Source organism: Nycticebus coucang, chromosome 16 (assembly GCF_027406575.1).
Source record: "Nycticebus coucang isolate mNycCou1 chromosome 16, mNycCou1.pri, whole genome shotgun sequence".
NCBI classification, from domain to species: Eukaryota; Metazoa; Chordata; class Mammalia; order Primates; family Lorisidae; genus Nycticebus; species Nycticebus coucang.
In genome coordinates, this window is record NC_069795.1 from 87,293,477 (window position 1) to 87,319,919 (window position 26,443).

At 44.7% G+C, this 26,443-nt stretch overlaps 1 protein-coding gene across 3 annotated transcripts; it reads right to left on the reverse strand.

The window, feature by feature from the left end:
* Positions 1–643: 643 nt before the first annotated feature.
* On the reverse strand, positions 644–12,501 carry AHSG (alpha 2-HS glycoprotein). 3 transcript variants are annotated; one of them, XM_053565284.1, is made up of 8 exons: positions 12,347–12,501; positions 7,722–8,000; positions 5,427–5,537; positions 4,990–5,074; positions 4,451–4,614; positions 3,149–3,250; positions 2,028–2,111; positions 644–1,362 (listed from the first exon to the last, which is right to left on the reverse strand). In XM_053565284.1, the coding sequence occupies exons 2-8, from the start codon at positions 7,932–7,934 to the stop codon at positions 1,033–1,035; spliced, it is 1,089 nt and encodes a 362-aa protein (XP_053421259.1). In that variant the 5' UTR covers positions 7,935–8,000; positions 12,347–12,501; the 3' UTR covers positions 644–1,032. The 3 variants fall into 3 exon arrangements, with proteins under 3 accessions (XP_053421259.1, XP_053421258.1, XP_053421260.1); XM_053565283.1 differs by having other exon boundaries at positions 7,722–8,003; XM_053565285.1 differs by having other exon boundaries at positions 12,421–12,499.
* Between the last annotated feature and the right edge of the window lie 13,942 nt (positions 12,502–26,443).

A 26,443-nucleotide genomic window follows, 5' to 3' on the forward strand; every position in this document is an offset into this window, starting at 1 on the left:
AGGGCCCACCCCTGAGGTCAATCAGAGCAACCCAATACTGATAGACAAAAATCGAAATTGCCTAGGTACATTCTAGAAGGGGACTATTTATTCCCATATGCTGATCATTTGGATAGTGCCGACAAATGTCCACTGGATTCACCTATCCAGATGTCCCTTCTCTAATTCTACTATACAACAGAACTTTAACTTGGATCCTTAAAATATATTGCCAGAGAGACCAATCTTGCATCATAAAATGAAGTATTTATAAGACAGTCAGCAGGTATTCTAAACATAAGTAATAAGCATGTAGGCAAATTGAGGATCCTGTGTTAACTGTCAATGCCCCAGACCCCTTACCCGGGTTTTGGGGAAAACCAATGGTTGGTTTTTCTGTACAAAGTTTAAACTCTTGGTCCTCCTTTAGCAGTATTTCCTGTCTCTTATAAAATGAAAAGAACTATTTTTTCACAAAGGAAATGGTCATATCCGATGGGTTGTGAGCAGATCCTAGTCTCACTTTCTCCCATGTACAGCGATAGAGCAGATTTTTGTTCTCTTTTGTTTCTGTTTTCACTTTGTTTTGATTATGTTGGGTGATTACTTATGATGTACACATATGAGTAGAACTTGGATGAAGTAGGCAATAATCATGACCAGATTTCAGCTTAGAACCTTCTTTATTAAGGGAAGTCCTTCTGGCACTTTTATTAACAGATACAAGCTTAGCAAGAGCACCTTTCGAAGTCACAGTTATAATTGTTTTTGTGAGGTCATCCAGAAGGCAGAGAACACAATGATGGTGGCTTATGATGAAAACCATGACAAATCTAGTTGTTGGTCTTAAGCCTTCCATCAGACAGAACCAGCACCCCTCTGCTTCTGTCCTCTGAGGAATGAAGAGAAGCTGTGATTCAAGACTTGCTATTAATCTAGGCCACATGTGACACATGCTTGACAGCAGAAACGGCCCCCTACGCATGCCCAGGTTTGCACAATGAAGTGGCTATATTCTTTCTGCCAAACCTTTGTATCACTGCTGCGTCTAGCCTAGATCTTGAAGTATCTGACTCTCCCTGGGCATGAGGGGACCATTGGACCAACAGCACCAGCAACACCGGGCTGTGTCACCTCTGGTACTTTGCCTGGGTGGAACGCTTCTCCCGAGGCAGACTCCACTGAAGCCACACCTGAAAAGGCATGGCGCAGATCATAGTGAACCCGGTGCAATGGGAGTGCTGGGCCAGCAGCCACCACCATGGGTCCCGCCACCATGGCAGCTGCAGGCGGGCCATCTGGAGGGGACATAGGTGCAGGTTGGTCCACTGGAGCAAGGATGGAAGCTGTGGGATCAGCTGGCTGGTGCTGTGGGGCTGCAGGCTGGAGAGAGGACCATTTCCACAGGTTAGTTTGCTTCCTCCTCCCAGACAAGGCCACTCCCAGGTCTGAGTAGCGGCAATCCCACCCAATTTCCTCACACTAATAATTTTTATTTGCAAATTATCTGGCAGGAAAAAAAGAACTACCTAGGTACAAAGCATTGTCATCAGGGTTACGGGGAAGGATGACTGGCCTGCAACGGCCCCAGTCCCACCAAGATTATCTTGGTGATGGTGGACATACATCCATGTCCCACGAGTGAGAAGTACACTGTCTATGGCAAACCTTCACTAGCAAGGTCACCCTGTTTGTCATCTACGCGTACAGCTGCAGTCACTGGGAGCTGTGGGGCAAATCTTCCTATTTTATCCCTGCAACTCAGAAAACTACTCCCACTCCACAAATAAAAGAATGGCTTTCTCAATTACACAGTAGGATGGTTTCGCCCATCCTTGCAAACTGGTACTGACTAGTTCATGGGAGGGGAAGGCATGCCTGAAATACCCTTCCGTGAGTTGATGATTCCACACATCCCAGTGTTATTTTATATTGTGAGGTTCAGAGGACAGGATAGCACATGTCCTGTAATTACAAATGCACTGCAGAGATGCTAAGGCGTCATTGTGTTCTGAAGGTGCAGACAAGAAAATCCAGGAAGCTGTTACCTGTGTTTGGAACACCGTGCAGGTCACGGCAACCTCTTCCCCTCTGAGGCTCTCAGTGACTGTTGCCTTACAGAAGCCATATTGCTGCCCACAGAAAGAGAGGCACTATATATCATAACTGATTTAAAATGGATTTCCCCCAGTTTCATTAATAATCCAATACCATACAGCAAAATAACACCCCACTTAAATTCCTAATCCCTTTAAAAAATCTCTCTTAAACATTAAAGTTTCTGCTTATAGAAGATATATATAATTCTACAGATAATATGGAAAATACAGAAATGCTTAAAGAATGAGATAGATCATCCCTTATCCCCAAAATCGTGGTGATTTAAGGAGAACTACTGTGAACATTGATGCAGTTCATTCTTTTTTTTTTGCTGGTGAGAATTTATTTATTTATGTATTTATTTATTTTCAAATGAATACAAGGGACAAATTTTTAGGTTGCATTGCTCTCACTTTCAAGGTAAAGTTCAAGTTGCATAAGAGGATGCACTTCTTTCTTATCTTTCAGTACTATCAAATATAATTTAGAAATTGAGATCATTGTGACTATACTATGTTGTATCTTGTGTTTTTCATTTACCATAATAGCATTTTCTCATACCATTCATTATTTTTTGAAAACATAATTTTTAGTGCTAGCATAATTTCATGTTTACTGATGTATCATATATCATTTGATAAACCCTCTTGTTGGCTACTCAGATCTTTTGTAAAAATTTTTTGGTCATCTTATGTGTATGATAAGTCATCTTTTTCAGTCAAACATCTCTGATGATTTCTGTAGGCCAAATTCCAGAAGTGGACATTACTCAAGGACTTGAAAGCTTTCATGTCAGAAAATCCATACTTCACCCTCCCAGCAGTTGTGCATGACTTGGTTTCATGAGATTTCCTTGGTCTTTCTTCTAACTCCAAATGCCTCCAGTAGGTAAGATGATTTGGTGACAACTCTGAAAAGGGCCAGTGACACCAAAGGAAGGCCTGACATGATAGAGCCCCACAGGGAGTGGGCATTTTGCACTTATTCTCTTTCTGCAGCTGCAAGGTACAAATTACACAGCTGTTCTCTGTTCCACAGCCTGCTTCACCTGAGATCCTGGCCCACTCACCTTTTCTGCCAACAGGTTGCATTTAGTTGGATCTGTGACCTCCATAGCAGCACAGTCAGTGGCAGCTATTGCAAACTCCACATGGGTAGAAGCTGGGAAAAGCTGGTAAGATTAAATGAAAATGCTCTTGAGACAACACAGAATGAAAGGGCAGAGGAGAAGAGGCTGGTGGGTAGTAGCAAGGGCCGTGGTCTGGCAGCATGGCACACGTCATGGGGCTCCATTCACACAAACCACATTTTGGGGCCCAGGACACACACCCTTGAGTGACTTACACAGAGCAACTGTTGTGGGATTATGTTCTGAAGTACTTGCACTGCAGAGGTAAGGGGAGGGTCTTCCCTCAAGGATTGGGTGCACCTATTGCCCGTCATTGAGGATGGAGATGAGTTTTCATACAGGACATAGGAAATCAGAGGGCCAGCCTTAAACTGACACGAGTGGGCAGCCTGCTTTCCCTAAGTCTCAGGGCTGTACTTTGAGACCTAACATTCTGCTTACTCCAAGACAGGGTGGAAAAGTGAAGAGAGTAATAAATACTTTTTCTGTCTACTTTAAAATAAAAATATTTAGATGAAAGTATGGAAGATACTGCTCATGCTTTTTTTCCTTGGAACATATGGACACTTAAAATACTAAAATTTCTGTTCCTTGGTGTAGTCTGGGATAGGGATGTTCTGTGAATCACATGCTCTGATGGAAGAATTACCATGTGTACTAATGTACTTCTCAATGTGTGTGGCTGGAATTCAGATCCCAGTTTTTGAAAACATTAAAATTCTGTCACACCCAAATGTGCTCTAACATACCATAGTATGTTAGAAGTTTTCTCTAGTGACTCAAAGGGCCTTTTAGAATCCTGCCCCTATAAGCCTGTGGAATGAATAGATTCAGGTCTTTCTAAGTATTAATTAGGAGACTGATGCACGCATCCTTGGTGGTTGGTGACAAAAGTGTGAAGGCCAGTGATTTACAGCAGTGCTTCTGGATGACCTGGGAACCTCCTCCTTTGGCCCTGGAGCTCTGGTTTTAACTAGGACTGAGGGAGGGGGCTGTGCCTGCCTGCAGCGTCTGAATGCCCCATGTTAGAATGACTCAGCACCGGGAAGAAGCTGAGGGCTTTGGGGTCCTCAGGACACTCAATGTCCTCTTACCCAAAGGATGCTTTTGCTCCCTTTCCCACCAACACCTTCCTTGCTGACACTGCTCCGGGTCTTCCCTCACCCCTGCTTCACAACATAAGGTACATTCTCCAAATGCCACCAAAGTGCCCAATCTGAGTGCAAGAATCTCGGTCTTTACCGCAAGTTGAGCCCGGGAAATCTCCACCAGCTGGAAATAGGAGCCATTATTCTGAGCATTGAAGGCGGCCAGGGCAGCGTCCACAGCGTGCACGACCCTGGTGTCGTTGAGCTGGGCCAGCAGGGGGCATTCCAGGCACACCTTGCGAACATCCTCAGCTGAGTCTGCACAGGGAGGAGAAATTGGATCTAGGCAACAATTGTCTGTGGCATTCACTCCAGCTCTGCTTATTCAGAAAGGGCTAAAGCATGCTCTGATGGCTTCTGGCATTTTCTCTGCCTCTCACTAATCCTTAAGTAGCTTGAATCATGCTGATATTTCAGCAGGAAACCCCTGGCATCAAGGGACAGTTTTCACCTCCAATGAGCAGCTCCTTTTAAAAAGTGTGAAAATCCCAGAATCCAGGACATTGGGCTTTTTCTTCTCACCGACAAAGTGGCTAGAACTACTTATGTTGAAAACTATTCAAATTCCTTCCCTTACCCTGTATGCTCACACCCCACCCACAAGGTAATATTAATAAGAATAATCATATTCACCTGCACTGGAATCACATTTTGCAAACACCACAGAAAACCGGCCATATTGTTTCAGTACCCGAAAATCACAGTCTCCTTCCACGGCCTGGAAAAATAATCCCACATGAGTGTCCAAGAGACCAGCTGGCCTTCCACTGTCCCACCCTGGAAAGGGCCCCTGCAGACATGTTAGTCAAAGGTAACCCTCACAAAATCATCTTCACTGGGTAATACTGAAATGTTGCACTCTGTTCAGGTAGGCTACTACAAGAAAGTTGAACGGTTTGTACAAGTCAGCCCCAAGGAAGGTGGCATCAAATGCCAATTTTAGAACCTGCACACTAGCTGGTCAAGAGGGCAGGCTGAGAAATTGGGTAAAGTGGGCCCAGCTACTCTTTGCTGAACCACACCAGAACTGACTAGAGTGCCACCCATAGCCACCCAAGAAGGGTACTCACATGTTCTATCACCTGCCTCACAGTACAATTTGCCAGTGGGGTGGGGTCAAATACGTGACAGGTGGACTCCAGCGTGTCTACTTCAAGCTCAAACAACTCTCCAAAGGGCCGCTGTGGAGACAGAATGGAGAGGTGAGCATTCCATTATCCAGATCCTGCTGTGAGAGCCAAAGGGTGAGCCCTGATGGCTTGAACCCACTCCTGCTTTGGAGAGGTGAGGGGAAAGTCACTGTTACTTTCAGACTGCAACTGTGTCCAACTCTCAACTGGCCTGTGGACAGGGCAGGAGCTGGCTTCTCTGGCCTACCTCTGTGGACAGGGCCAGCGCCAAGTGGTACTTAAAGGGGAGAAGGGGCCATGGGCTGGGATAAGTTAATGAAGCTGCAGTCCTCACTCTGAGCCCAATTATTTGGAAACTAACCATGAGTGTTGATACTTATTTTTTTCATTTCTAAAATTTCACCCTTCACGCAGCAAATTGGAAAATTCAGCTTTGGATTTTTCCCCATCAAGTTGCAAAGTAAGGTAGTATAGGGTAATATCTTACCATTATTTCTTTATCTTCTCTATCCCTCTCTCTACTTTCTTCCTTCCCTTTCATTGCCTACTTTTCTTCCTTCCCCCATTTTCTCTTCCTTCCTGAAGGATTTTGTTGCTTTTGTTTTTGACTTTTTCTTTTTCTTTTGGCTTGTACAGGAGATGCTTCGGGGCACCGATGCTGCTCTCTACTTCCCCCTGCTGGTTATGATAGGGAAGAGCTCGTCTCCCTTGGACACTTAGGAAACTGTGTTACTAGCATGGACTCCAAGGAGTTACTGGGAAGCGTGTGTAAATCTTTGAAGTTGTTCTTATTAGTTCACTTATTCCCATATCCTTTATGTAAGATACAAATATCCCTTTTTGCTGTCCACCCAGCTCTGCTTGCCTCTGGATTTGGCCCTGCCTGACTCATTCGCACCTGAAGCATCAGTGTCTCCTCCCCAGGAGAAAGGACCACCTGTCTCAGGTACAGACACGCCCAAAGCGACTTCCCGAGGACACTCAGAGCAGCACCGTCTAGGAGCCAGGTACACTTTGGTTTCTCAAAGAAAGCACCTCCCAAGTTCTGCCTTTTGTGAAAATTGCGATGCCCATTCATTACCCTTTCCCTCCGAAGTGTGTGTTGGGTGTTCATTTCCCCTGAATCACTCTGAACCACCATTACGCATTAATGTGGCAATCTTGACTTCAAATATTTGTCCCTTTGTGAGATAAATGCTAGCTGTCAGTCCATCCAGACTTCCTGATGTTTACTTTATTTTCCTTCCTTGATTGTAAACTCGGGTGGGCCTTTTTTGCTTTTGTATTAGATTGAACCATTAAAATTGCCAATATTTGGCTGCTTTTGCTAAACAAAAATGCAAGTTTTATGTGGTTCACCAAATAGCTCCAGTAACACCTGATACCACACTTTGCCCGAGGTAGGCTTGTGAACGCTCCTTAATCAGATGTACATTCTAATTTCAAAGCAGACAATAGACTGATGGCTCTCTCCCACCTCTCCGAATCTCTCCACTGACCGCCTCCTTGATCTTTTTTGTCACTGGCTTGGGGCTGTAATGGTTTCCTGTCTGTGTTGTGAAGGAGTGAATCCTGTTCATGCCAAGACTTCTCTGTTATGTGAGGAACTCTTTGGGGGAGGCAGCTTGTGTACAGGAAGGAGCACAGATCTATAATCAAATCCCAGCCTGAAACCTTACTAATTATATGACCCTGGGCAAAAAATGACAACACATCTGAGCCTTGGCTTGCTCTTGTGTCAGACAAGGACATCATACTTACCACACGGGACTAAGCAGAGGATGGAAAGGGGCAGATGAGACAGCAGAACGAGACAGCATGTGGAAGGGCCTGGCAAGGAGTGGGCACTTGCCAAATGCTAGTTTCATTCACTCTCAGTCTTTGTTAGAGAGAAATGGAAGCAAAGACAGATAAGTGACTTCAACCGATGGTAACTTGGCCACTAGAAGCTGGGGTTAAGTTTTCCAGATGACTACACTACCCACCTGTGATCTGCAAAGTATCATTTGAAGCCCTTTCTTCTCCTGTGCACCACCCATACCCCACCCAGACCTGAGACCCATGACCTTAGCACAGTCCCCTCTTGCCCTCTGCCTGCCCCTTCCTCATTCCTGGGAAGAAGTCAAAGAGCGACCCCTTGGCAGTTACATTGTGCTGGGAGATGCTGATCTTGGAGGCAGCAGGTTGAACTCCAGGCACAGGTTCTTTCAGCTCATACACAGCAGGTTCACTTACCCGAGACCACACCTTCACCTTGTCAATCTGGTTCAAGACATGCTTATATCCGTGATGAAGGTGTCTGTTGAGGTAGTCCACGGCCGCCAAGGCTGCTTGCTCTGTTTCTGGGTCATCACAGTTTGGTTGTCTATAAGGCAGCTGTGGCCCGTGTGGGGCTGAGTGGCAGCCCCAAAGCTGAGCAAGACAAACGAGCAGGACAAAGGACTTCATGGCTGCCCCGGAGAGGCCTCTGCAGGCGTGCAGGTTGCTGGCGACTGCAGGACCAACCCAGGTGATCTGCTGGGAAAGGTGGAACGTAGAGGGGTGAAGGGCTTTATTTATACATTGGAGCCTGCCAGAAGAATTGCATAAGGACATGGGATGATTTCTGTTTTAGTTCCAAGAAGACCCCTGTAAACATCAGTCCTGGAAAATCAAACAAGTTAGGACATCACTAGTCCCCAGGAAATCTGCCAAAGTCCATGCTGCTGTGGGGGAGATGCTCCAAAGTCTGCTTGGAACATAGTAACAGTAGCAAAGAGAGGGGACAGCTGAGGGGACAAAATGGACACAGCCAACCCCAGAAAATACAGTGAGTTTGGCAGCCAGGGGGGCATCCTCTTCTGAGATTCGAACATGCCATGGGGAGCCTGAGGGGACAGGGGAGGATGTTCAGCAATTTGATAAAATATTCTAATGTCAGGGGAATTAGCTTTGCCAAGAGGGATCCTACAGGGAGAGCAGGGCCCACAGACACAGCACAGGTAGAGACGCACTATGGGAGATGCCAAGAGCTCAGGTAAGATTCTTGGAGAGAAGCAGGAAGGAAGGGAGGTGTTTCTGCCTAGAGAGGGGAGTGGAGGGGAGAGAAGGGGGTTCCTGCTGCAGGGCCCGGGGGAGATATGGCCAGCAGAGCAACACAGGGCTTCTTGCCCCTCCTCCTCCTTTCTCTAGACTTCACTGCCAGGGCCCGTCAGCTGACAACACAGACAGGCACTGACCTGGGTCTTTCCGGTAGCTGAGCGTGATCAGCACCAGAAGCCCTGTGGCCCCCACCAGTGCACAGTGCAGCAGAGAGGAGTCCTGGTCTACCAAGCACCAACTGGACAAAGCTCTGGCTTTGAGTCCAACATAGGAGGCTGGTACCCTGCAGGGCAGCTAAGAATGCAAATGCTCCTTGAACACTCTTTTTAGCAAAACTATAGGTGTCTTTCTGGCCAGAACACAAGGCTACCATATTGACTTCAGGCACTGCCTTTCAAGTGACCCTTGACAATCTCAGGTATGACCTCCAAGGAAGCTGGGCAGGATAGCTGGAAGCTTGGAAAATATCATACTAGGACCTGGTTTGGTTTAGTCTGGAGCAAAAAAATCCATGACGTGGAAACCAACATGTTTTCCAAACATTAAGAGGTCATCACTGTGTGTGGACAGATTTGTTCTGGTGTTTGGCATTGCTTCAAGGGGTGGGGAGGGCTTAGTTTAAAGAAAAAAGGAAGGGCCTCCCAAAGGGAAGCTTAATATTGACCCTCTAGGGTGGAGGTCAGGGAGGAGGAGAGGTGCATGGTGACAGGGCAGAGAAGGAGCTGTCAGGGCTGTCCTCAGACAGAATCTCAATGACAAAAGGACAGAAGGTGTGGTCAGAACCCCCAGTTTTCTCCGGGAGGGGGCTCGTGCTCTTAGAGACACAAAGTAAGCTCTAGTCATCTAGCAAGGTGACCCTCAAAACTATAGACAACCTTCCACCAGCCTCGCATCCCATTTTACTCGGCATCCTGACTCCTACACTGTTTGTGGAGGCCATGCTTTTCTTTCAGGTAAGCTTTAAAAATACTAAATGTGGTCATTACTAAATAAAAACATTCAGTGAAGACACATTTCATAAGTCACAAGCTCAGGTGTTATACAAGGCAACTTTATCTCCCCTAACCCAATTGAATTTCTGACTCTGAGTCCTCTTTCATGAATATTTATTCTAGTCATTTCTGGGTAACCTGATTTTTCAGACACTTGGGTTGAAATCCAGTCCCATTTAGGATATTTTGTCCTTTTTGCTTCACCTCCTGGGGTTAAATATAAGTAAGCCCAAGGTTAAAAAGGGGGTAACTTACGCAAAGGCCCCTCTAGTCAAGGGCGTGAAGGGGTATTCACCTTTGCTTTGTGCCTGCGCTGGCATCTTCTGCCAGGTAACCTGCTACCTGCTAGGTAACCATCTACCTCACAGATCCACCCGTGAGCTAATGTCCTGCTTGTTCCCATCTAATCCATAGCAAGATGGTCCTCCCTACATCCCTGGATCAGGGATCCTCTTACCAAGCTGTGAGACTTTCCCTACACCACAGACCTACCCTCAGCTACGTGCCACCCATTTCTTTAGGCTTGGGAAAATCTGGCTGCTGTGCCCACACAAGTTATAGGGCTTCCTGACATGTCTTCAAGCCCTGAACACCTCCAAGAGTCATGGCCCCTCTACTGCTCTGGGGCCACCTTGCTACTCAGGGGATTTTCTCCTGCAAAGTGCTGTCTGTCTGTGCTCCCCCCCCCCGCCCCAGATGTGGGTCTGGGAATCCCTCACTGATCTGGGGGTACTCTACTGCTACCCCAACCAACCTGAGAGTGTGGGGGAAAGATGTTCTGTCTGATTAGACATCCTCTCTGATCATTTCTGCCTTATATGTGGAACATTTCTTTTGGTAGCTTTGTTCTTGGATCTTTCACTAGTGATACTGTCTAAAGCCTTAGGTGTTTAGCTGGTTAGACATCCAGCTGACGCTGGAAAAACAAGGCATGTAGTAAAGAGCAGTTATTATCACAGCTATCACACCACCACATGTCAATAGGAATACAAAACCATCCACCATCTCATCATCCCTTATCTTTGTAGAGAAACAGTACTTACATTTTGGTACTTTTGCATCTTGTCTTTTTTTCTATGCAAAATATTATTTCAGTATGATTTTGTGCATCTACAACTTTTAATTTTTTTCATTATGATTCTGATATGTTCTTATGTCATTAAGTACACTTTAGAACATGAGGCTGGTAGGTTCAAACCCAGCCCAGGCCAGCTAAACAGCAATGACAACTGCAACAACAAAAAATAGCCAGGCATTGTGGCACTCCCCTGTAGTCCCAGCTACTTGGGAGGCTGAGGCAAGAGAATTGCTTAAGCCCAAGAGTTGGAGGTTGCTGTGAGTTGTGACGCCATAGCACTCGACCGAGGGTGACATAATGAGACCCTGCCTAAAAAGAAAAAAAAAAAAGAATACGTTTACTATGACTACCTACAATTGTATCGGGGGTCTGTATTGTAATTTATTAACTATTCTCTTATGGTTGGGCATTTGGTTTGTTCTCAACTGATCACTGTCATAAAAAAAAGCCGTGAATGGGGCGCCAGCCCCATATACCGAGGGTGGTGGGTTCAAACCCAGCCCCAGCTGAACTGCAACCAAAAAATAGCCGGGCATTGTGGTGGGCGCCTGTAGTCCCAGCTGCTCGGGAGGCTGAGGCAAGAGACTCGCAGAAGCCCAAGAGCTGGAGGTTGCTGTGAGTCTTGCGACATCATGGCACTCTACCGAGGGCAGTAAAGTGAGATTCTGTCTCTACAAAAAAAAAAAAAAGCCACAGCAAACTTTTAAATTTAGCAATCTTTGGCTTTCTAGGGTTTTTGTTTGTTTGTTGTTATTATTTTTTAGGAAAGGCTTTTAGAAGTAAAAATGTTGATTCTAATGATTTAGACATTTTTAAAGCTCTTAATTTCTATAGTCAAACTGCCTATTTGGCATAACAACTTATACCCAGCCCCTCAACTGTTACCTTATGTTAATTCCACCGTCTTCCCTTTTTCTCTGCTACTGCTTCTGTGATGACATTTTTAAGAACTTAGACAAGTAAAAATGACTAGAACTCCTTCTTTAATGTATTTAATAAATATCTCTGTTTTAGCTCAACTACTCTATATGTCTAATGCTAACAACCTAAAATAAATTTGGTATCAAGCTGAATAAGGTGATTTTTTTCATTTCCTTAGAAATACTGACATTTACTTACTGATGATGAAGAACATAGATAATATTTTGGCATGTTTTCCAAGATAACTCTAGCATTGGTGCCAAAGGGAAGCTCTGGGTATTTCACTGTGCCTGATGACACCAATTTGAAACTTTAAAAGATTTTCACAAGCTAAATGTATATGAAATACTCAAGAGTGATTGACACGAGCAGATGCATATACCCTGGTTGGTTTCATCTAAACTGTTCCAATTTCTTTGTGTGCCAATGGAAGCCAGGCATTTACTCCCTTTTCTGATCATTTCATTAGTTTAATTACTTATCTGTGCATTTTTCTATGAGGCTCTCATCACTGCAATGAAATGATATTTTTTCCAATCACACTGTTCTGACATCAAGGGCTTATGAAAGCTGGTTGAGCAAAGCAGGCCCAAAGGTCTAAGGAGCAGAAAGGGATCAATAGTCCCTACGGGGTGGCAGCAGGGTGCTGGGCAGAGCTTGCTGGGTGTAGCCCCTGTGCAGCGGTGGCTGAGATCTCAAGATGGCAGCTGTCACAGCCAGTTTGCATTGCTATAAAGGAATACCTGAGGACGAGTAATTTTTAAGGAAAAGGGGTGTACTTAGCTCACATGTTCTGCAGGTTGTATGAGAAGTGTGGCGCCAGCATCTGCTCTGATGAGGCCTCCAGGCTGCTTCCACTCACCGGGGAAGAAGAAGCAGGGTGCAAGTGCAGCGATCACGTGGTGGGAGAGGAAGCCAGACCCAGAGGGGTGGAGGCAGCTGGCTCCTCTCATCAGTCAGCTGTCTCCTGGAATTACCAGAGCGGAAACTCACCTATTACCGCCAGGACAGCCCCAAGCCATTCATGAGGGATCCACCCCTGTAACCCAAGCACCTCCCACTAGGCCCCACCTCCACCACCGGGGATCAGATTTCAACGTGAGGTTTGAGGGGGACCCATATCCAAACCATGGCAGCTGCTGAGGATGGCACGAGGACTTCCAAATTTGTCAGCACGGTTTTCACCAGGGAGTTACTAGGGCCAGTGGACTCATTTCAACCATTCCAAGGCAGAATTCAGGATTTATAGTTGCAGGTCAGGAGCCAGAAGAAGAGACATCACTGTAAGCTCAGCGTCAGAGTTGCCCAGTTGGTTCTGTTAGCACAGCCGCCAGCAGACAAAGGTCTAGGAGGAGAAGAAAAGAGCTAGGAGAATGTGAAATATCAAGTGAGGCTGAGAGCTAAGGTGGGCCACAAACCCAGCCTCTCACAGAGCAGAACTCAAACAGGAACACAGCAGTAAAAGCCAGGGGAACCACTTTTTCCTCAGGAAGCAAGTAGCAGTGGTTGGTGTTTAATTGTTGGACCAGATTACTGGCTCTGTCTTTTCTGGTACTTAAAGGGTTTAGGTCTTAAAAAGGCTGAGTATTAATTTCCAACAAGCCTGGTGTTTCTTCATTCATATTTTCTATAACCAAACATTTATTGAGCACTTACTATCTGTCATGTCAGGTGCTTCAACACAGAGTAATTAAACATCATCTGTCTTGAAGGAGCTCATCTCAACTCATTTGGTCCAGCAATATCAGATCACCAAAGAACTTCATGTTATTATATAAAATTATCATTATGTTATTATACAAATCATCATAATGTCTTGTGGAGACAGATGGGATTTATTTCTCCAATGTAATAACACAGACTGGATGCAGTGGCTCACACCTGTAATCCTAGCACTATGGGAGGCCAAGGCAGGAGGATCACTTGAGGCTAGGAGTTGGAGACCAGTCTGAGGGAGAATGAGATCCCCATCTCTACAAAAAATAGAAAAAAATAGCCAGGCATGGTGGCATACATTTCTGTAGTCCTGGCTACTTTGGAGGCTGAGACAGGAAAATCACTTGATTCCAGGAGTTAGAGGCTGCAACAAGCTAAAATGACACCACTATACTCTATCTGGGGTGACAGAACAAGACTCTGTCTCAAAAAAAAATAAAAGAAAACCAAAAATATTCATCTATGGGATGCAAATTGCCCTTGTCCAAGGACCCATTAGATTTCTTGTGAATATAACTTAGCGCCATTTGCCCTAGAAGTCATCAGTAATTAGCAAGAGCCCTTTGTACTCAGTGCCAGTGCACCAAGGCTGGAAGATGTGGCCCTGACCACAGCCTAACAAAAATGGTTTAAGCACCATGACCGGATATGATGTCTTCCTTTCTGGGAGTGAGAAAGGGTTCTGCGAGCTTTGCCCTACCCCTATTCTCATTACCATCACTTGACTCTGCAAATCCAAACCTCTGGAAGAAAACTGCATTTGGGGGCCAACAAGGGCAAGAGTAGGGCGGGGCAGGGTGTGAAGGTGCAAGATTTAAGGAGGCCCTCTCCCGCAAGGTCCATCCTCCTTAAATTTTGTGTTTTAGGCTTCTCTCTCCTTGCAGCCTAGACCTGCCCTGGGGAAGAGGCAAAATCTAAACCCAGGACAGAAAAAGTCTGTACTTCATCAAATCTTTGTCCTCTTTCAAGAAAAGTTCTTTTACCATTTGGGCTGGTGATCCTATTTGTGATATGGTTCCCAAGAACACAGTAATCCTTGCGGTAAGCTTTTCATTGTCACATAAGAAACAATGGGAAACCTTCCATTCCCTTTTGTTTGGAAGAAGACTTCCTGCTTTATGGCGGAGTTGAGTGTGGCCTTACCCATTCAGTGTTCTGCCTCCTAAAATAATCACTTTAGTGTTTAAAAAAATGGGGAGATCTGAGTTTTCCAGGACTGGAACAGAAGCTCCTCAGGAAAACAGCAGCATCATGGCTGATGTTGTTGATGCGTTATTCTCTGAAAGGCATGAGAACTGTGCTATTCTTGTGCTCCCGCCTTCACAGAGAACACAGAGGCTCAGAGAGTTTCTGGAACTTGACCAGGCCTCACACCAAGGAAGGGGTAAAGCCTGGATTTTCACTTTGTCTATCAACCCCAAACCAAAACAATGTGGAACCCAAAGAAAGATGGGTATTTGGGCTGTTGGACAGTGACGAAAAGTGAGCAAACCATTATTCTTAATGCTAGAAAACATGGCTGTATATTGCTTTATTCTTTAATAAACTAAAAAATCAAGAAGTGTATTGAGTTTGGTAACCAAATAAAAAAATTTATAAATTAAGTTGCCCATGTAATTTCAGTGAGTAGAAAATAACTGAAACTCAATTAAAAAAAAAAAAAAAGCCCCAAACCAAAAACAAACCTTTGACCTGTTAACTTTAGTGATGACTCAGCCAGTATTGAAGTTAACTCTATCTCAGGTTTAGAAGGTAAATAAAAGGTAAATGATTACACAATTTCTATTTAGATATTGTTTTCAGAGAAATGGTACTCAATGCAGAGTGTCACATCCATCTTTCCGGCTGGTTTCTGCTATCAACTTTTGATATCGTCAAAGCAAGGTGAGTGACTGGTAATCTTCAGACAACAAAGAAGATGAGGGTGGAATCATCCATCATCTTCTACAGAGCCCCGTGGTGTGCTTGCTGGGGCCCTCGGATGTGGGGATGTTTGGAAGACCTGTGGCCTTACCATTGAAAGTTATACCGAGTCAAGTACTCACTGTACCTTATTAAGTTTGAGCACTTTCTTACCCATCGTGTAGATTCTTGGAATTGGCATGCACTCTTTGACAGTGAGTCAATATTCAAAATTCTGTGGGTCCGTTTATTGACATCTATTGGATATTGCCTGAACACACAGTAATAACTTCCAAACTATTTTTTGGATACAACCTGTACTCTGTACTAGGTACTAAGGAAACACAGAGAAAAGGTATAATTCCTTGTCTTTCAGATGCCCACTGTTGAGTCTGATTCCATAGAACTATGGCAACTACTGTGAGCACACAGAAAGTATAATCCGTGGTTCCTGCCCTCAGCCTACATGAAGTCCGAAAGAACATGCTCCCTGGGTTGGAAGGGCTCTCACAGGACAGCCGTGGCTGTGTCTTATTGAATCTCAGATCCATAGCACCCATGATCCCTGACTGAGCGTCTCCAGACTAGCCTGTCACCCTACACAGAGCCTCCTTCCAGTGTCTGGCGTTGCCAGTACAGGACCCTCTCTACCACTTTGGCAGCCATTCTGTGGTTGAATCACGCTAGTTACTAGGCAGATTTTCCTGCCTGCCCTGTAACCTCACCAATAGGTCCAGATTCTGTTCTCAGAAACCACACAGACTAAAACAACCACACAGACGAAATCCTGGTCTCCAAGTCAGGTTTAGGTATTTAGAGCCATCTGTGCTCTACCCTGTTTCTCTTCACTGGCCTCCAATATCCCTGTTCCTTTAGTTACTTCTCAGATAAATCAGTTTGGAGACTGTATCATGATCCTACTGAAAAGGCAGGGCTGGTACTACCAATGATTCAATAATGGGATAAATAATCTTGTGATTAGGAGTCAAATTAGTGATATAGCTCACTGAGTGAGCATGTGCCCTTAGTTAACAGATGGAGAAACTAAGCCTACTGTCTAGTGTGGTCACATTGCACATTCAGTAATTGTAGGGTGGAGTCTAGCCAGCTGCCACTGGCAGGGAAGGAGAATTTCTCCTGAATTTCTCAGACCCTCAAAAGGATTAACAACGAAATCAACAAACCAACCATTCCTTTCCATACCTTGCCTTGATTAGACTTCTTCAGTGTGGGAGGGGGGAGCAGGAGACTAATGGGAGAGCCCTGAGAGGGGACAGAGCCTCCTGCTGAGCTCACATCTGTCAAGACTCTCAGGCATAGCATTTCTGCAGCTTGTTGTCTGATCTCTTGAATACACTTGAGGATATGAGAAATCTTTGATCCTGATGCTCTTGTTGAACAGCAGAAGGCAACAATTTGAAATTGAGAGGGTGTAGATCACAGAGCCAGGGCAGGTAACATGGGCAGTTTTCTGTCTGCCCTGGGATTATGCAATAGGCAGCCAAATCATTTGGTGAGTTAAGCAACCGATTGAGCCTCCCGGACTCAGATTCCAATGGAGAATCTGAGGCAGTGAAGGGTAGACACCAGCAGGAAGTAAGGGTGAGTAATAAGTAGAGGGGCTGCATGGTGGGAGGAGGGGCGCGTGGGAGCAGCTTAGCTTCATTAGGAGCTCTAAACTCTACAGTAAGAGTCAGGACAGACCCAAGACCAAACCCTGCTGCCACTATTTGCTAGCTATGTGACCCAACTAGACAGTAAGTAGCCTTAGTTTCTTTATCTGTTAACTATGGGAATAAAATCCGGCTAGTGGAGATGTGCTCAGGAATTAGTGAGATGACATTTGCAAAATGCTCTGTGTAGGGCCTGGCACACCCATAGTAAGCTATCAATAAACAGAAGTTCCTATAGCACTAATGACACACCGGTACTGATAGCACAAGGAGGTGACATAGGGAACACTAAAGACCAAGAGAAGTCTTTGTCTTCAAGTAGCCTGTACATAGAAGCAATATAGCCTAGTGGTTACAAGGAAGGGCTCATATTTTATCACCTTGGGCAAGTTACTTAACCTCTCTGAATTGCATTTTACTCATGTGGGAAAAAAAAAGCAGTGCATACTTCAAAGGATGTTTGAGAACATTAAATGAGATAGTATACTTAACATCCCTGTCATCAGGTTAGCAGCCATCTTACCACTTACTCAGACAGAAAAAACAAGTGAAAAGTGCTAGGGACCGCATCCTTTTGCACGGACATGCTGGCAAAGATTGTATGATCGTATGTCAACAACTCCTGGCAACAGGAAAGAAAGAAAAAGAGATAGTGGTATTGTAGGAAAAGAACCAATATCCTTAGCCACCCCAAGTAAGTTAACGTGGCAAGACTCAAGGATAAAAGGGCAGCAGACACAGGTCAAAATGGCTTGTGGGGGCTCAGGGTGCAGAGCACTCAGCAGTGTCACCAGAGAATCAGGAAGGAGAGGGGAGCAGCTCAGGAGTTTTTGTGGAGGAGATTCTAATGGGCATTGGAAAGATTGTGTTTGCCCGGTGGGACTGGAGTCTATAAGTACAGTTATCAGGGCCAGCCCCCACCTACATGTCCTGGGCAGGGGTGCAGGGCCCTGTGCTTACTGGGTGCTCCCCTGTCTTAAAATTCTTAATGATTTTTTAGCAAGGGGCTCTGGGTTTTCATTTTGCCCTGGGCCGCATACATCATGAGCCTGGTCCCGGTGATCATAAGTAGTGTGTTAGGCATTCATGGGAGCGGGAATTATTTCCTGCAGAGGATGAGCAGGGCAAGAGGAAAGACATGTGTTGTGGACAGAGATGTTTTGAGTTGGACACTGAAAAATGGGCTTAGGATTTGGATAGGTGGAAATGGGAGTATGGCTGTCTGGTTGGGAGGAGCATGCTGGCAAAATCAAGAGGTGGAGAAGTTTGGACTCTGCTCAAGGAACGGTAAGAAATGCTGTGACCTTGGAGCCCTTGCTTCAGAGCTGCTCACATCGGAGCTCTTCCAAGACGATGCTGTGCTCAGCTGGCCCTTCCATGGGGACTCTTTCTCAAAGCCTTTCTCAGTTCTTTCTTCCAAGTGCCATTCTGCTAGGTGCCTGTCCAACTAATAAAATAAATCTAGCCACGTTATTCATAGACATCTCAAAGAGTGGGAGAAAGCAGATTTGAAAAAGAATCAAATCAAAATTCTTAGTTGAAAATAAAATGTTTATTTTATTGAAATAAAAATTAAAATATTTGAAATAGATCAAATATCAAAAAATAGAACAAATACAAACCAAGAGAAAATTCAGTTGGGAATCCCCCCCCCTTATTTATTTTTTTTTTTTTTTGAGACAGAGTCTTACTATATCACCCTTGGTAGAGTGCCTTGGCATCACAGCTCACAGCAACCTCAAATTCTTGGGCCTAAACGATTCTCTTGCCTCAGCTTCCCAAGTAGCTGGGCGTCTGGCTATTTTTTTTGTTGTAGTGTCATTGTTGTTTATCAGGCCCCAGGCCGGGTTTGAACCCGCCAGCCCCAGTGTAAGTGGCCAGTGCCCTAACCACTGAGCTATGGCACTGAGTCGAATTCCCATATTCTAATTTGCTCTTTCTGCCTTTTATATCACAACTTCTGTGTAGGGATTTGCACAACAGGCAAGTTTTGGAGATGGAATTCTGACCAGGGTCCAAATACTCTGTCGACCTCAGACTGCCACGATCCCACCTGACTTCACTGGGCTGGGTTCCCCAAACACACGGCTGGAGCGGTCCAGGAAACAGCACATGTGTCGGCACTTAGAAAATTACCTGAAGTTACACCACAGTGACACAGACGACAGACAGCATAAAAAGAAAAAGATAATTTGCTTTTAAAAAAATTTCACAATCTCGGCTCAGCGCCTGTGGCTCAAGTGGCTGAGGCGCCAGCCACATACACCTGAGCTGGCGGGTTCGAATCCAGCCCAGGCACACCAAACAATATTGATGGCTGCAACCAAAAAATAGCTGGGCATTGTGGCGGGCGCCTGTAGTCCCAGCTACTTGGGAGGCGGAGGCAGGACAATCGCTTGAGCCCAGGAGTTGGAGGTTGCTGTGAGCTGTGATGCCATAGCTCTCTACCCAGGGTGATGGCTTGAGGCTTTGTCTCAAAAAGAAAAAAAGTTTCACAATCTCTACCCTTACTATCCTAAAATTTGCATTTGAAATTTTATTTCTGTTAACAGGATATGACTATCATTATTTCTACATGTATTAACACATATCATGTCATGAGTGGCATGCCAATATATAATTTTGTTGTGTTCCCACTTGACTTGTGGAACTATTGAACTTCACCACTTGATCAACAAGCTTTGATTTGTCTTTTCCAATGTATGTGTCCCATGGCATCTAAAAGTTTGCACTTTCTCTCCTAAATTTGACAGGACAGTGTAGCATAGATAGCTAGTATGTTTTGTGTAGTCCCAGAGCCTCAGATTCCTCCTAGGCTGTGGGTGCTCCTTGTCTGGAAACTGGGGAACAGATTGCCTACAGGAGGGCTGGGGAGCCAGGCCCCATAGGCCTGCCCCCCCAATAGAGCCTCCATGGTTAATGGGGACAACAAAATAGTGTCTGCCACTCAGGGTTGTCTTGTGGCTCAGCCCTTCTGTGAACTCATATCTGAGTTCTATTATAAGTAAGAACTGCAGAAGCTATTCCTAGAGGACCTCAGGAAGTTCAAGCATCTCTGTTTTGATACTTTTGACAACCTGTAGCACAGAAGATCAAAGAGAAACCTGTGTGACCCTGTGTGCTCCGTGGCTTCAGCTGGGGCAGGCGAGGACAGTGTCCAGCAGACAAGGTAGTGCTCAGGCGCAGGCGGCTGTGCTCAGCCGTGGGAAGCAGTGCACAGGGACAGACAGCGATGTCCACAGGCAGGCAACAGTGTCCAGGGGCAGCCACCAGGGGCTCCGAAGCAAGGAGTGGTGGTCTCATAGTCCCTATACCATTTGATCGGTGTTCAAAAACTGTGTCCTTTCATTGCATACTTTCAGAAGTGAACAGAGAATACGACACATGAAATTTTGCATTTGAAACTACATGGGATACTTTCAAAAGTGAACAAAGAATATGACATAACTAAAAGAAATTTGGGTAGATGCTGGGCTACAGCTGCTACAGAAATGGGGCCATAACCATAGCAGCTGTGGAGGGCCAGGCACTTTAGCTCAGGCCTATCATCCCAGCCTCTGGGAGGCCAAAGTAGGAAGATCACTTAATCTCAGGAGTTTGAGACTAGCCTGAGTAAGAGCGAGATCTCATCACTACTAAAAATAGAAAAAATCAGCCATGTATGGGGCTCATGCCTGTAGTTGCATCTACTCAGGAGGCTGAGGCAGAAGGTTAGCTTGATAGCCAGAAGTTTAAGGTTTCAGTGAGCTACATGATGCCACTGCACTCTATCGGGGTGATAGAGCAAGACACTGTCTCAAAAAAATAAAAAGAGAAAAGAAAAAAGAAGAGGAAAGAAGAATGAAATTTGGGAACATCAGGTTTAAGATGGGATAGGAAATGGTTGCCACGAACAGCTTAAGCCAACAGAGCCTACGTGTAGTAAGGGCAGTGTAGAGGGGGAGTGGAAGCTTTATCTCTTTGTGGAAAATCCCAAACTAACAGTTCAAGGTTCGTTTACTTTCTGATTTAAAGAAATATAAGTTCAAAGTCAGTCTGTTATTCATGTATCCCCTGTTCATGAGCTCAAAGAGAAGTCCAGGGAAAAATGAACAGCCAGAGGACCTTGGGGGGGGGGGGGACAGGGGGAGCTGGGGGTGGATGGGGGAGGAGCTTGGCCCCCTAATTTCCACCAGCAGTTCTCTTTCTTTGTTAAGAATGATGTTTTCTCAGTTGAACATAAAAGGCCATGTGCATGGCAGCTGCCCTCTGTCCCTCAATCCCAGGCAGGTTTTCCTGAGTGTGTACAAGCCTCAGTTCTGCCTCTGCTCTGTAATTCTCTACTGGGGAACCTAATACACACACACACACACACACACACACTTCTCAGCTTACAGGCTAGACTGTTTGGGGAGTGCAGAAGGCTAGAGCTGCTCCGGAAATGGGGCCATAAGCGTGGTGGCTGTCAACCTTGATTTTTTGCATTTATCTCTATTGCTTAGTTTTTTCCTAAGTAAAGGCATTATATCAAATATTTACATAAGTGCAATTTAAAGTTCACACCTTTCTAACATCATTCTTTCCATTCAGATTAATTTATAAACGGGGGTGGGGGATGGGCATCTTTCAGCGCACCTGTGTCAAGTTTACAGAAGCCCCAATTTATCTATTGCTCCTGACAGCACAGGATCTGCTTTCTGCAGCTCTTCTGCCATGGCCTGCTTTTTGAGTTGTCAACGGCTGTGGCCAAAGTCTAGGGAAGGTGACCATGACATTTCCAAGAAGAAGAATGTGCATGAAGGAGGAGGAAACAGGGAAGGAGGAAAGCGATGGGAGCCAAACTGCAGAAGTGAAGGAAAAAGGGTCTTCCTGGGGTCTGAGCTCAGGGATTGGTTGGGGGGTGGGGCAGGCTCACTGGTTGGGCTCCCCTGTGTTCAGGCTGGACTCTGGGCATCTGGTCCCCCAGCATCGCCTCAAGTTCATGCACATAGTAGCTGCTTAATAAATGTTTGATGATTTCATCAAGAACACTGTTTTCATATTGTTTTTCCCATTGAAAAAACCTACGATGGTTCCTCGTTGGATTCTTAAATACCAAATTAAAGCTGTGAGTGTCCAACCTGTGGCCCTTGGGCGGCATGCTGATTATTTGAGGACTGTTTTGCATATCTGTGGTGTCCGCCATGGAGAAAAGTACGTGCAGACCTTTTATTTTGCTCACCAACTTTCATTAGTGTGTATTTAATTTGTGGCCCCAGGCAACTCTTATTCTTCCAATTAGCAGCAAAAGAGACTAAAGGTTGGACACCCTGTTGTAAGCCTTCCGCAATTGAGGTCTCAGTGTAATTTTGCCCGCTTCCTTTCTATACCAGAGCCCATCGGCTTTTCTCCGGCTCACAAGAGTACAAAGAGCCCCTGCCTCAGTCATTTGGGCAGGGGTAGACATGCTTGCAGGCCTGGGCACCAATCAGAAAAGGGAGCTAAAACGACGCCGGAAGAAACCGGAACCTGGGCAGCAATCACTCGGTTTCCCTACGCTACTCCCTGGGACAGCCACAGTAGACAGCGCCCTCTCGTGGAAATAAACGGTTTAAAAAATATTCTTGGCCTGAGACCCGCTTTCCGCCCTGAGGGATTGGCGATTTGAGCCTTACAAGTTCAGCGCCTGCCCAGGACTCTGAGACCCGCCAACTGTGAGGCAGAGTCCTAGTAGTGAGGGTTGGCTGAAATTCTGAAATACCCCTGTGCATGACACACAACGAATACATTTTATTATCTAAGTTTGTAAAAATCTCTTTGTATCTTAAGAAGATGCCTGCCTCAAGACTCATAATGAATAACCACGCAGCAAACAAAAAACGGGCAAACAGGAATTAAAAAAACAAACAAACAAAAATGGGGGAATTTTGCCAACATAAAACCAGAAAAAATAGTTTTAATGTTATTTTCAGAGAACTCTAAACCCACAACAACGTTAAGTAGCCTTCGTTCTTACTATATAGGAGTGGTTAATGATTGTTAGTCATTAAAATAAATGGAAAGCTGTGAAATGAATGACAAATCCAGTAAAGTTTATATTTTTATCATATGGTCAATGCATGCAATAATTCCTTTTCTCCTTGTCCCCTACAAAAATGTGCAATGTAGATCCTCCGAGGGTGATGTAGGCACTAAAGACCTGGCCTCCTTTTTTTCTTGGATAAACTATTGACAGACGTTTTTCTGTCCTCATTTAACCGTAAGTTCTTCTTCAATGGTAAACGAGCTCAGCTTTCCATATTTAACTAAAACATTTAAAATATTTTACTAGCCATTGATTAGGGCTTTGCTAGTCGTACGTGCTAATTGGTTTTTTGTTGTAGGGTGTGTGTATGTGTGTGTGTGTGTGATGTTAAAAAATCTTTCTTATATATCCCAGCACCTTGCACTGTGCCTGGCAGTCAGTAGAAATAAATTTAGTGATTGTGTTGAGTTCCATGAAGTGTAGAAGATACGATTGACTTTAGGAGACTTGTCTTGTACTGTTTGGTTTAAAAGCAGTTATCCTCTTTTCCTGGAGTTGAGATCTGAGAGGTGTCCACAGCTCAAGTGAGGAACCAGACCTCATTTGACAGCCCTCTCAGTTGGGAGTGTCCACAGCTTTGATCAACATCTCTCACACTCTCATGAAGATCACTGATGTGGAGCCCACAGTCCCCAAGCCCCTGGCAGAGAACAGTATAACCTTAGGGGCCAGAATGGTGTGACATTTGTTCAGGTCTTATCCAGCTAACTCCAGCTGCCAGAATCCTTTTTCTCCTTGATGGCAAGGATGGAGGTTGGTATTCATGGACTTGCAGATAGTCACTTCATTCTTCCTGAACTCCCTTGTCCTCTTTCACAGTCTTTTAACAACGTGCCTCCTCCGTCACTGTTCTGATATTCCACAGTCTCAGAACCGTTGTTCTGATATTCTAGTCTCAGAACTGCTGTTCTATAATGTAATAGTTTGTGAGCAGAATTAGAAAGTTCCCTACTCTGACCTGTGTCAAAATTTCATTACCAAACCACAAAACAAGCAGAAGCTTTTAACTCTTACAATCCGAAACCATATAGCTTCTTATGATGATGCTGACAGTTATATTTTTTATTCAACGAACTCCATTTTGTTATAGTTACTATGTCCACAAAATTTAGCGCAAGAGCTCTTGCGATTATGTCACGAGACATCAACTGGAGCGACACCTTACAGCATTGCTGTCACATCATGCTTCTCCATCAATGCTGTGGATGAAACTGGTGCTGCAACCTTACAACTCCAGGTAAAGTTGCCTCCCCCACCTGCAACATTGTATAAGAGTCAAAGGGTGTCTGGTCAGGTTTAATGTGTCCTGCCCCAATTCCGGGAATCTTTCAACTGAAAAACATACAAAACCTATGAAAAGTCTGTGACAATACCATGGAATACTATTTAGCCAGAAAAAAATGGTCACTTCACATCTTTTGTATTTACCTGGATGGAATTGAAATACATTGTTCTTAGTAAAGTATTGCAAAAATGGAAAAGCAAGCATCCAATTGTACTTAAATAAAATACTAATGTGAAACCAACAGAAAAACAACCACATGCCCATAGGAAAGAAAAACACAAGTACATTCAAGTAGGGAGTCCGGGGGAGGAAGGAAAGGGGACAGGAGAGGAGGGAAGGGGATTGGTAAACTCTCACCTAATGGGCACATCGGGAGGTAGTGTACAGCATGTGTCCTGGACGAAGGGCTCAACTACAACTTGAACTTTACCTTAGAAGCACAAACAATGTGACCTAATCATTTGTACCCTCATATTAATCTGAATAAAAAGAAAGAAAAGAAGACTCTGCGACTTACACACAGTAGGCACCTGGTGTTTAAGCTCTCTTCCCGGGGTGTTCACCACCAACTGAATAGATAAGGCCTGAGAACATAACTCCGCTTTGTGCCAGCGAAGGCTCTCTCCCTTCCAGACTGACATCAATCCATTCATCAACAGCGTATTCAACCGTAAGTAGTGAGTTTGAATCCAAATGTGCCTCTTCATTTTGTCCCCAGGGATATCATGAGATGAATCATCACTTTGTTGAAACCTCCCCTTTCACATTTCCCATTCTCCCAGTTTAATGAGGTAGAAAGACAGAAGGTTTATTACGTGACTTGTTGCTAATCACCTAGTTTGGCCCCTTGCTGTGGTTTCCTCAACTGTTATTAATTCTTAGGACTTCCTTTATTTTTAATTCGATTTTATTGCTATCATTGGCTGAATCAAGCTCCAAATCGATATCCAGCCCATGTGGACTCTACCTTCTCTCCATTAGAATCAAGGGAGAATAAAAGAAGAGGGCAGATAGTTTGAGTTTGCATTGAAAATTATCGTCATCGTTGTTTTACTTAATCGCTTGATTTTTAATGGCACTAACCAGAAAATGACTTAAAAAAAAAAAAAAAAAAGTCTCCAGACCCAGAGCTTTTACAGCTTTCACAGCATTATTTTGGCGCCACCTGGAGACAAACACCATGCCTTGCAGAGGGTAGGAAAGCAGGAGGGAAAAAATCATAAACTTTCCATACCTCAATTAAACGATATGGATTATAATGTGCTCTTTCCCCATCTGTCCCCAGAGAGCCATTCCATTTGTAGATTTCCAATAATCCAACAACTCTACAAAATATGTACTATTATTATCACCATTTTGCAGGTGGAGAAACTGAGTCATGGCTAGTAAGTCGTAGAACTGGAATTTGAATCTAATAGTCTGATTCTACAGCATATGCACTTTAACCACTGTGGCATATAAAACTTCCCATTTGCTTCTATATTCTGTCATAAAAAATGACATTTGCAATATCCAGGCGAGAATGAACATCAGTAAGAGGAAACGGAAGCCCAAGGGAGAAGAGGTGGCTGATTGTAGGAAACACCTTAACACTCCAAAAGAAATCATGTCTTCTAAACTGGACAACATCCCAGAATGCTGAGAGTATATAGAGAAGGTTGCTAAACATGCCCCTGGCTTTAAGGCACTGAGGAGGAGAGAGAAGCTGAAAGACTGGAGATGGGCAGTTGTTCTGGAAGGCAGGACGGTGAAAGCCAAAGCAGCATCATTTCTAAGGACGCAGGTATAGCAGTGCTAATTCCTAGGCTCTAATGTGGGTTCACTAAGAATAAGTCATGGCAGGCACACTTCGTTTTCTAACAGGCTGCTTTCTAACAGGCTGCTGGGTTTCATCAAGGCCTCTCAGCATATCCTTGTGGAAAAGATGAAGGAATATGACTGGATGCAGATTAGCTATTTTCATGTAGGTTGATATGACTGTATGAGTTCCTGATGTTCTGATGGTTGTCAACCTGGAGGAGGCTTTCAGGGGCAAAATCCAAGAGCCAGCTTCAATTCTTTTTTTTTCTTTTTCCAGTTTTTTTTTGGCTGGGGCTGGGTTTGAACCCACCACCTCTGGTAGAACACACCACCTCTGGCTAGCGCCCTACCCCTTTGAGCCACAGGTGCCACCCCTGGCTTCAGTTCTTTGTCAGAACTTACACTCACTGTTGGGATGAAAATCTAACGTCTCAGTCAATGCAGTGTAAAGATAGTATCAAGTGGC